General features: G+C 36.9%; 2 protein-coding genes across 2 annotated transcripts; both read left to right on the top strand.

Annotated features, from left to right (window-relative positions):
- Nucleotides 1-4,023: 4,023 nt before the first annotated feature.
- On the top strand, nt 4,024-5,394 carry LOC125221006. The gene has a single exon (XM_048123130.1). The coding sequence runs from the start codon at nt 4,024-4,026 to the stop codon at nt 5,392-5,394; it is 1,371 nt and encodes a 456-aa protein (XP_047979087.1).
- A 969-nt stretch (nt 5,395-6,363) lies between these two features.
- Nucleotides 6,364-9,967, top strand: LOC125219636 (probable 3-deoxy-D-manno-octulosonic acid transferase, mitochondrial). The gene is made up of 12 exons (XM_048121664.1): nt 6,364-6,494; nt 6,571-6,664; nt 6,782-6,824; nt 6,953-7,135; nt 7,256-7,375; nt 7,453-7,531; nt 7,633-7,749; nt 7,900-7,997; nt 8,569-8,659; nt 9,010-9,129; nt 9,211-9,281; nt 9,663-9,967. The coding sequence occupies exons 2-12, from the start codon at nt 6,639-6,641 to the stop codon at nt 9,858-9,860; spliced, it is 1,146 nt and encodes a 381-aa protein (XP_047977621.1). The 5' UTR covers nt 6,364-6,494; nt 6,571-6,638; the 3' UTR covers nt 9,861-9,967.
- Nucleotides 9,968-11,775: the final 1,808 nt, after the last annotated feature.

Below are 11,775 nucleotides of genomic sequence, written 5' to 3'. Positions count from 1 at the left end.
CTAAAAAATATACTGCAAACACACACCTTTTTTATGTCCAGGAGATGATTCGACTATCAACCCACACCACGAACCAAAACAGCAGCTTTTGTGAGATAGAATCGGCGGTCGACGGCGATTTGACGGCGGAAATCGTTGCTGAATTTGAATTCGAGTGGAAGAGAGCGGCGGCTAGGGTTTCTCTTGTTTTTGAATTAGGGGAGAAATTGGGTTGAGAGAATGTTGATGGGATGGAGTGAGAGAGAGAGAGGAGATGAAAGGTCAATGAAAATGCTGCGTAAATATCGCACCTTCCGTTTTGAAACGTCTGGGTTAGTATGTTATTTTACTGCTTTACCCTTATAATGCACGAAAATGAACGAATAATGCAATACGGAATAAGATTTGTCCTTTTAATCTAGTCCATCCATTCCATCAATCTAATGGTTTATATTAAGAAGAGAAAAGACACTAAGGGTGTAATAGGACCCTAATGCTCCCCTATATATATATATATATATATATATATAGAGTAGTGATATAGGGAAAGTGCCCCTTAAGTATATAACTAGAGAACAAATCACAGCCACAAGATCAAGAAAATTAAGGGCTAGTTTTAACACATGAGATTTTCGAATTTGAAGGAGAAATCAATTCACTCTATCACAGATTTACTTCACTATACAAGGTGGGGGTATAATAGACATTTCACTAAATTGCAGAATTCATCTCCCACCATCACTGCTCTTCCCGTCGCCTCCATCCATCGTCGCCGTCGCTTCCATCCACCGTCGCCATCGCTTCCATCCATCGTCGCTGCAATCGCCGTCGCCTCCATCCATAGTCGAACAATGAATCCAAATGAGAAAGATTTTTCAAAATGTAAGTTGTTCTACTAGTTACTGATTTAGATTTCTCATTCTTATTTAGATTTAGTTTTGAGAATTCTGCAAATTCTAACGCCGAGAGTGTTTAATAAGTGAGATATGCAGTAGTTTATTATGGAATCCAAATTGAACAGAACAGATGTTAGCTTACAGTTAATTACTACAGTTAACTACTTCTATGTTTTGTGTAGGTTTTGATCGACAGAAAAAAAGAAAAACAACAACCGTAGACTCTGATCGTGAGTAACAACTACATGCTCTGTTTTTCATTTAGTGAATTATTACATTATTAGAGTGAAGTGTTTGTGATCTATGCTTATTGTGCTCTGTTTTTTCATTGGTTTGAAGTAAAACAGTGTTAGAGTGAAGTGTCTCGTGATCTATGCTTGTAGTGCTTTGTTTTTCCATTTCAAGTGAAGTAAAACATGGTTAGAGTGAAGTATTCCAGTGTTAGAGTGAAGTGTCTGTGATCTATGCTTGTAGTGCTTTGTTTTTCCATTTCGGTGAAGTAAAACATGGTTAGAGTGAAGTATTCCAGTGTTAGAGTGAAGTGTCTGTGATCTATGCTTGTAGTGCTTTGTTTTTCCATTTCATTGAAGTAAAACATGGTTAGAGTGAAGTATTCCAGTGTTAGAGTGAAGTGTCTGTGATCTATGCTAGTGCTTTGTTTTTCCATTTCGGTGAAGTAAAACATGGTTAGAGTGAAGTATTCCAGTGTTAGAGTGAAGTGTATGTGATCTATGCTTGTAGTGCTTTGTTTTTCCATTTCAGTGAAGTAAAACATGGTTAGAGTGAAGTATTCCAGTGTTAGAGTGAAGTGTCTGTGATCTATGCTTGTAGTGCTTTGTTTTTCCATTTCAGTGAAGTAAAACATGGTTAGAGTGAAGTATTCCAGTGTTAGAGTGAAGTGTTTGTGATCTATGCTTGTAGTGCTTTGTTTTTCCATTTCAGTGAAGTAAAACATGGTTAGAGTGAAGTATTCCAGTGTTAGAGTGAAGTGTCTGTGATCTATGCTTGTAGTGCTTTGTTTTTTCCATTTCAGTGAAGTAAAACATGGTTAGAGTGAAGTATTCCAGTGTTAGAGTGAAGTGTTTGTCATTCATGCTTAAAGTGCTTTGTTTTTTCATTTCGGTGAAGTAAAACTTGCTTAGAGTGAAGTATATCATGGTTAGAGTGAAGTGTTCCATGGTTAGAGTGAAGTGTTCATTCATGCTTAAAGTGCTTTGTTTTTCCATTTCAGTGAAGTAAAACTTGCTTAGAGTGAAGTATTCTATGGTTAGAGTGAAGTGTCTGTCATCCATGCTTATATTGAAAAACAAATTCATGAGATAGAAAAATCAACTCTTGCGATGGAATGCTGAATTAGCATATCATGAAATCGACTATTAGCGTTGGAGAAATTAGCTCTGCGATGAAAATTGATATAACAGATCGTGAAATTAACAATTGACGATGGATAAATCAGCTCTTGCGAGAAAATTGATATAGCAGTTCATGAAATCAACAATTAAGATGAGGAAATTAACTCTTGAGATGAATATTTTGCGAGATGTGATTGTTGAACATGAGCCCTAATTTTACTTTCACTGCGAAATCGAGCAAGTTTTCCCCTCATTTCCACCGATAATCTGAAAATCGCGGTTATTTGCAGTGTAATCCTAATTTTGAGCCCTAATTTTACTTTTACTGTGAAATCGAGCAAGTTTTTCCCTCATTTCCATCGATAATTTGAGAATCGAGCTGTGCGGTTACTTGCAGGTCGAAGTATGAGCACTAAATGTGAAATTCCGGCGACGGCCGATTCATCCTCGCCGCCGTGGATCGAGCTGCCTGCAGATGTGACCGGCAACATTCTCAAGAGGTTGGGGGCGGAGGAGAAGCTGTGCAGCGCGCAGCAAGTGTGTGCAACCTGGTGGAACGTTTGCAAGGATCGGTGGCGGAGCGAAGGACGGCGTCGCCGAAAATCTGGATGATTTTGTTGCAGCAAGATCTGGAATTAGCGTGAATCTTCCATAGAATATGGTTTCCAAAAATGCCCTTGTTAATTACTTTTTAATTAAAATATGTAAAAATAGTTAAGCCATAAGATTAATTTTAAGTATTAAGATATGTGGCTGAGATTTGTTCTCTAGTTATACACTTAAAATTAGTTAAACATTGATCACTCCTCTTATATATATATATATAGCATAGGAAGATTAAAACAACAAGTTTTGATTTTTTTGTTTAAATCGTTAGTGACGTTGCCTGATTTCCAACTTCTCCCGTCTTAATCTTCTGCTATACTTAAATGTGATTAATAACATACTTAAAAAATATATATATATATTCACACTATTGTATATTTGTGGGTGGATCGGCGGCGGCGCGGGCATAAATTGAGCGGCAACATCTCAAATTCAACTTCACTTGTTTGTAAGTTTTCTGAAACTAGGTGGAGCCAATAACAAAGCTCAAATGTAATAAAATAAGAATAGTACTGTATATAACTATGTAGTAGCAAGAAGCATATACCCCATATATAAACCATATCATATTCCAATTTCCACGCTATTCCCACCATGCCAATTGCCAAGCAACAATAACGACCAATCTTACTTAAACTGACACGTCTCCTTTTGCTTTGACCTCGTTTACATCGCGACAATAATTTTGTACTCACATTTGTCGCCGGCTCTCTCTATATCGTTATGCACTATATCTATATTACTCCTATATATTTGAACAAATCTCCAAACTCCCTCTCCCTCTCCCTCTCTCAATTGTTACATTCAGAGGAGATCGTCATGCTGCCGTTGATGTGACTCGCCTCTAGTTTGCTGGTAGCGGAGAAGATGTTAGTTCACAGTAAGATTTTTTCATGCTATACTTGTTTCTTTATTTTTTTCGTATTAAAACAAACACCTGAAAATAATACTAATATTTTGATTTAGGAGTTTTGAGGAGCTCAAGCAGGCGCGGGCCAATTGTTGGAATTTTGGCATTCGACATCTCCAGGATGATGTCCAAGGTGGTTAAGATCTGGGACTCTGTCAGTGCTAGACACATTGCTACACTCAAAGTTGAGATCGCCAACTCAATCGGAATCCACAGGCTTGTTTCTGACGACGACGACTACCTTCTGGATCTCGCTGTCGCTGAGATCATTGATAACTTGATGGATTTGGGGAAATCAGTTGCTGTGCTTGGGAACAAGTGTGCTGATTCCACCTACCATAACCTCGACCCCATTTTCAACGATCCCAGCGCCATTGACCCCAAATGGTACGGTTGGCAATACAGGCTGAAGAAGATGGACAGGAAGGTTAAAAAGATGGACAAGTTTGTGGCTGCAACGGAGCAGCTCCACACAGAACTCCAAGTGCTGGTGGATAGCGAGCAGAGTCTGAAGCGGATGCGAGCCGGTGCCAACTTTGGAAAGATGAGACTGATTGAGTGCCAACACAGAGTCCTGTGGCAGCGCCAGGAGGTGAAGTCCCTTCAGGAGATGTCTCCCTGGGTGAGAACGTACGACTATGTGGTTCGGCTTCTCCTCAGATCCCTCTTCACCATCATTGAGAGGATCAAGTATGCTTTTGGGAGTGGTGGAGGTGATTGGTTCCCTAGTCGTTGCAATTCAATGCCTCGCCTCGAGCAAACGTCTTCTGAGAGCAATGATAATCACGGAGCTTGCATTAGGAGGACATGGTCAAATTCTGCCTCACGAGCTTGCAAGAGCAAAATGAAGGGCTATGATCGGACTTCTTCGTCCATTCGCTGTGGGATGCAGCAACCTGTGATAGGTAGACGCCTTGGCTTGAAAGGCTGCATGACAGGTGGTGGGATTGAGTCTCCTGTTTTAGAGAACTATTACACGCACTCCTGTGGCAGCTCGTACGCAGGGTCTGAGAACGATGCTAACGAGATAGAAGAGGCGTGCACTGTTAGGCGTCTCGCCATACTATCCAGGGATGGATCTTTCTTTCTTGCCAAACGTCGTCTGTTGAATGCTCCACCATCGACTCTTGGCTATGCGGCTCTGGCTCTCCACTACGCTCATGTGATTGTATTGATGGAGAAGCTAGCTTCGTCTCCTCACTTGATCAGTCTCGATGCAAGGGACGATCTCTATGATATGCTACCTTCGTCTATTAGGAGGAGTCTAAGGGCGAAGCTGAAGGCATTTTCCGCAACCCTGGATTCGTTCGAGTACAATGCTGCCTTGGCAGCTGAGTTGAGCTCAGAAGTTGCTGGCATTTTGGAATGGCTGTCTCCACTTGCTCGGAACATGATACGATGGCAATCGGAACGGAATTTCGAAAGGGAGAGGGTGGTTTGTGGGTCAAACATACTACTCGTGCAGACACTTTACTTTGCAAACCAGGCAGACACGGAGGAAGCAATCACGGAGCTTCTGATGAGGCTAAGTTACCTATTTCATTTTGGCAGAAATACAAATTTACGAGAGCCTTCTGGTAGTAGAGCATATGATGATTATTTCTTTACAAGGGATAACATGTACTACGATGCAATTGATCATATACAATAGTATTAGAAATTCTTGTCATCATAATCATATGTTGTATACTAAAATAAGATCTAAATTCATCATGAAAATTGTGTTGAGCAGTTAAAAAACATGAATATGGACAACTACCTCGCTGATCTGTTTCTCTCAATGTTTTAAAAATCGGACCGGCCGGCGAACCGGCGAAGCTACTGGTTCATGGTTCAACCGGTCCGACCGATTTAACTATTGGTCGAACCGTTATACTATTATAAATATATTAAATTAAATATATAATGCACAAAAAATATAATAAATAATAAAATATAGTTCATAACTAAACCATATAAATAATTAGTTATAGATATAATATAAATAAAAAAATAGTATTCAAATATTAAAATTGAATAATTTTTTATTAGTAAATATAATTAAATACATAAATTATTAATTAGTGTAGATGAAAATATATATTATATGTATAAAAGTAGATAAAGTTCATGTTATTTCAAAAATGTGTGTGTGACGAAGTAATATTATAAAATTATTTAAAAAGAATATTAGGTAGTTTAAGTAAAATATACTAAAAAATAATATTTAATAAATAGTGAACTATAACTAATAAGTAATATGAATATGAATGATAACTTGATAACTAACGATCAAATTTAGTTATTAGTAAGTATGATTAGAAGTTAAGATATAATAATTATAATTTAATATATACTATAATTATAAATTATTTATAGAATATATAATTAAGATGAATTATTTTATTAGTATGGGTAATTAGGTGTATAAAATTTAATGTATGTATATAATCAATGTTCATTATATTCCATCAAGGCCTTGTGGTGGAGTCGAGGAGGTGCTGATATTTGGAGGAGAGGTCATGGGTTCGACTCTATGCAAGAACAAATTTTGAAAAGATATTTTGAAATTGAAGAAAACCTCAAGCGGTGAAATAGTGTATAAAATTTACCGAGCCCTAACCTTCGGCTTTTCGCCGTTAATCCGCCTCCATCTACGGTGGCGCAAAATCCGTGGCCGAGAACACCCCATTCGCTGGCCGGAACGCCTCGGCCGCCCCTCCGCGCCTCGCCCCGCCGGTCGCCTCATCTGGTTCCACGCCGTCTCCTTGGGTGATTATTCTCTTCACCTTTACTCAGTGCTCGAAATTAGTTACTGCCACTAATTCCTACGCTGCTCTATGAAAAGGTGAAGGATTGGCCGCCATTCCTGTGATTAAGTGCTGTTTGGAGAGGAGGCCCGATGTGACGGTGCTCATGACCACGACCACGGTCTCGGCATTGTAAGCACAAATTTAGATTATTTATTTTACACAACTGGTCGTTTCATTTTTCTTTTTTATTGCATTTATATGGAAATAGATGTATCTCATTGTTCGCCGTTTTCGTTTGTGTTGCAGTGAAGTGATAAAGGAGAGACTTCCAAGTAATGTCATATATCAGGTGCTTGAAGTTTGTTTGTCAGTCTATGTGAATGTTGTTCTTGCCTATGAATCAAGTACCAAACCAATCATTTATTTTTCAGTATGAGTCTAATCTTTTGTGTATTCTTCTTATTTGGCATAAGGCAGTTTGCTCCTCTTGATATACCATATAGTATGGATGTTTTTCTTCAATATTGGAGGCCAAATGCAGTTATGCTGATGGAAAGTGAATTGTGGCCAAATCTCATCATGGGCGCTGCAAGAAATGGCGTGAGTATTTATTCTCGCGTGAAGAATCGCAATTATAAATTCGTCCTTGCTTGTCTCCAGGTCCGAGTAATATAGAATTATGTTAAGACTGTTATAACTAATCATCAAGAGGCACTTTGAGTCATGGTTCCAACATTTTCTCATCTGGTGGTATTTCTTTTTTTTCTTCCATGTCTGTAGATTGCATTGGCGTTGCTAAATGGAAGAATCTCCACAAAATCATTCCGAAATTGGTCTAATCCAGTAATTTTACCATTGATCAAGTTGATGCTTTCAAAGTTTTCATTGATTCTCCCATTGGTATGTATCATGCTATATTTGAAACTTATAAACTTTCTTCGTTATACCTAATTGCATCTCTCTTTCCAAAATGCCAGAGCACAATCCAAGGGATTCAGTTTCAGCTATTGCAAGCTCCACCATATGTCATAAACTATACTGGAGACCTCAAATTTGGTATCTTATAGAAACACTTTCAGAGTCATTAAGATAGATCAGACTAAAAGGTGGTGCACTTCTTGTTGGTTTATATTCTTGCATTCTTTTATATTTTCCAGCTATATCAGATTATGGAAATTCTGTTGGAGTAAAGAAAAGCCTCGAAGAGATCCAGGCACAGCTTTCCTGTAGGAAAGTATGGATGGCGTCTTCAATTCATAAGGGTGAAGATGAAGGTAACTGATGAGTATAAATTGAACTGATTTTGTGATGTTGTTGTCTTAGTGTGATACTGTTTAGTAATCAACATGAATCAAGTGCTGTTTGGTATAGAATTTTTCAGATTATTTTTAATTACTCTGTTAATTGAATCTTCATTTCTACAGTATTTATCAGAGCTCACAAGTTACTAAAACAAAAGCATCCAGATCTAGTAACTATTATCGTCCCCCGTAAGCCTCACCTTGGACAAGATATCACGTTGGTACAAGTGCTTCTATTTATTGATTGACATTTCTATGTACATCTGTTATTTGGTTTAAGGAAAGCAAATTTAGCTATTTCTCGGGGTAGTATTATAACTTGAGATATTTCTGATTGGGCTTTGCATATTTGGACAAACTCTTATTCCATCTTGAAATGTTGTGTTGGTTCAATATAAGATTCATCTTCATTAGTTTTCACTTTTCACACTTTAGCTAGCTATGGTCAATCTGAGGTATAACAAACTTTGTCATAGTATGTATTCAGATCAAATCCTGATCTCTGTGATGTGAAAAACATTTGGGGTAGACATTGGGTTATTTTGACAGGTGCCTTTTTGCCACGATTATTTCCTTCAAAATGCTTGACAAAAGCAATTATTTTCATCTAAATAAATTACTACTCCAGTAATTATTAAGTTCACTAGTTGGGTAACATTCTATAGAAATATATATGAGTAATAGTTTATAGAGGCATTACATTGTTCCCGAACCTTTTCAATGTGACAGATTTTAGTATATATTCGTCTTTCATGAACTTGATTGATGGTGTTATCTTATTTGATGATACAGAGATCACAGGAGGAAGGAATTTCTGTGGCATTGCGGTCTCGTGGTGATAATCTAACCAATGAAACGGGTATATATATGGTTGACACATTAGGTATTACACATTTGCAATTTCTCTTTCTCTTTGTTCTTCCTCCATATAATATTCTGTATATAGAATGTATTACCAGTGTTCTGACTCTCTCTCCCCTCCCTGGTTCATCAAATGGAGTATTATTTTGCTCAACCAAAATGTAGCTATCAACTGGCTGCTTTTATTTCAAAATTTTAGGATTCAGCCAAATAAGTTTTATGAAGTTTGGAATGTAACAATCATTAGTGCATGATGTCACACTGTACATTAGCCCCTTACAGTATCATACTAGTACTTCAGTTCTTAGTCCTTACAGTGTCAGTGTACTTTTTATCTTCAACAAACTGATAGAATCTTATTTTATGTTATAGGTGAACTTAGAGACTTCTACAGCTTAACGCCAATAGCAGTAGTAGGAGCTTCATTCCTTCCTGGATCAGCAGGTCACAATATATCAGAAGCTGCTGGAGCTGGCTGTGCTGTTTTAACAGGTCATTTTGACTATCTCAATTGAGATTATGTAAAAAGGGGGAACATAATCTATTTATTGATATCTGGTAGTTTATTTTCAGGCCATCATGTTGGCCACTTTTCGCACATGGTAGCCGAAATGCAACATGTGAATCCCCTTTCAGTTCTGCAGGTATGCAAAGTCTCTTTAAGGTTTAGATTATGATATGTGCTTATTAGGTGGATTAGGGAGCTAAAGATATACTCTACTACTCCTTCCGTCCCATTGAAGATGACTCACTTTCCTTTTTGGTTTGTCCCAATCAAGATGACTCATTACTTAAAATGGAAATCCCTTTATCTCTACTTTATTCCCTCTCTCTTACTTTACTCTCTCCACTTAACACACAAAATAAAGTTGCATAAAATCCCGTGCCGCCCAAGAAAGGGGTCATCTTCCTTGGGACGGAGGGAGTATTAGATTCTGTTAGTGAGCTCTTTTAATGGTCAAACTCAAATATTTTCCTTTTTTTTCATGGCGTCGCTCTTAATGATATTATCTCTATATTTTCAGGTTTCACATGAAAAGCTAGTAGATGTTGTTAGTGAGCTCTTTGTCAATGCCGAGATTCTTGAAGCTCGCCGACTGGCTGCCAGACAAGCATATCTTACTCTATCGCGTGGAATTGTTGAAAAATTATGGGATACGTTGCATTTTCACATTTTTATGAAATCTGTAAGCACCGATGATGCACATGGTGAGAGAGGCTAAAATTTAAATGCAAAGGAGAACAATCGCAATGCTTCCGGTTTATTGCTTTTGCAAGGTGAGAAAATTTCCTATTTTGTTGAAAGTTGTTTATTTTTGCGTACCCTCCAGCCTTTTAGTGTAGCATACATGAATGCATTTTAAGTAAAGTGCAATTTCATTAAACATTCTTTGCATTATTAATAGCGAATCAGATGGGAATATGGTTGCTGAGTCAAATTACTATATCTCTGTTTTATCAAATTACAGTAAAAATGGTTGATTTTGGTCAAAAGAAGCCTATTTGTTATGTCAATTTGCTGTCTGATCCGTACATTGAAATTCGATAGAACCGTAGTTTTATTTATCAAATGAAGAATACACCATTTGGAAGACGTCTAATCTCAATTTTCATAGCTTATTTTGCTACGAACACAAGGCTGTAACACCATTCCTTGCTTTTGCCGACAATTGTGACATCGCCTTCTCTGTCATTGTTCATTTTCTTTTTTTTCTTATTACGACAAAGTTTCAAAACAATTATAAAGGTCCGCTTCCCTATGTATCTGTCGACTTTATATTAGTAACTTATTTAACCCAGACACGCTTTTAACTTATGAATCTATTAGTAACTTATATTCCTCTTTTGTTTTTCATAAAATAGTTTACTTTGTCCTATAAATTTGGATTTTGTATGCGAAAGGTGTTACTATATGCGATGTTGAGGATTGATGGAATGAATAACATGTGTGTTATCGAGCTCGATTGATTATTATTAGAATTGCATGTAATTTATATACGTGACGTGAGATGAAATTGAATAATTTGATGATTTGGCAAACGCAACTTTGCTTCTGTGACACTTAAAGTAAGAGCTTTTCTTTTTGAAACAGGAAACAAAAGAAAAGGTAAAGAAAGAAAGAAATGGCTTGTGGATTGGCGAACTCGTACTAATTTATTCTGTAAATCACTACAAATGCCGAACCAAATTCAATTTATATGCCTAGTCTATAAATGAAAAATGTGTAGGTTTACCGCTTTTCTAATTTAAAGTTTCTATATTAGCTAATAATATCATGTGATGGGAGGGAAATTGCGTTTTTTAGATCTATAAGTCAATTTGTAGAGAAAATGATCAATTTGTATTGGCTAAAGTAGCTAAAATTTGAATTTGGTCTTGGGACTGAACTAGTATTGGCTGATCTACAATTACAGTACTAAAGTTGCAGTTTCCCAAATGACATTCTTTACTTTTAATTGATGGTTAAAAACCAATGATTCAAGTACATTTTGAATATACTTAATCAAAGGTTAAATTTGTATGGCCAGTGACTTTGTTACTGAAATGTGGATCCATTTTGTGTCAACTAATCTGTTTTTTACTGTTAACTGAATCGGAAGAATTTGGTTAAAGTCTGAATGTGATCCCTCTCAAGTCTTGAAGAATGTTAGCCCCTTTTATATGTTGCTCAACAATCAGGCCCAGTAAAAAGCATTGAAAAGCTCTACAAATTCTCTTTTCCATTATACCACAAATTTTACAATTTTTTTACTTGACTCCATTTGATTGGAATAGAGTGGAGAACAGCAATCATTCACACAACAAACACACTCTTCACTCTCGCACTCCTTTAATCATTTCGCTCTTTTTATCTATAAATTTTATTAAAGTAGTAAATCAAGCACAATTCCCTTTTCTCTCTCTCTCTCTCTCTACAATCATTGTTCATTCCTATTTGTACTGGCCTAGTCAACATTTGTTTTGAGAAAGATAGAGCGGGAGAGAGACTAATTTCTTACAGCAATCCAGTGATCTTATTTAATCATGTCTTTATTATATACTAGTACTATATTTGTGATGCTTTATTAAGAAAATACTAGCTCAATAAGAACCCATTTTATGAATACAGAGTGTACTAATTAGCTTTTGATGCCCCTT

This window comes from Salvia hispanica, chromosome 4 (genome assembly GCF_023119035.1).
Source record: "Salvia hispanica cultivar TCC Black 2014 chromosome 4, UniMelb_Shisp_WGS_1.0, whole genome shotgun sequence".
Classification (NCBI taxonomy): Eukaryota; Viridiplantae; Streptophyta; class Magnoliopsida; order Lamiales; family Lamiaceae; genus Salvia; species Salvia hispanica.
The sequence above is the reverse complement of the archived record's forward strand: the minus strand, read 5'-3'. Positions and strand labels throughout refer to the sequence as shown.

Coding starts and splice junctions, on each gene's coding strand:
- LOC125219636 (XM_048121664.1), top strand. CDS start 6,639: ATGACCACGACCACGGTCTCGGCATT. Junction 7,998..8,568: donor TTGGACAAGATATCACGTTG/GTACAAGTGCTT, acceptor TTGATGATACAG/AGATCACAGGAGGAAGGAAT. Junction 8,660..9,009: donor ATATATGGTTGACACATTAG/GTATTACACATT, acceptor TTTATGTTATAG/GTGAACTTAGAGACTTCTAC.
- LOC125221006 (XM_048123130.1), top strand. CDS start 4,024: ATGGATTTGGGGAAATCAGTTGCTGTGCTTGGGAACAAGTGTGCTGAT.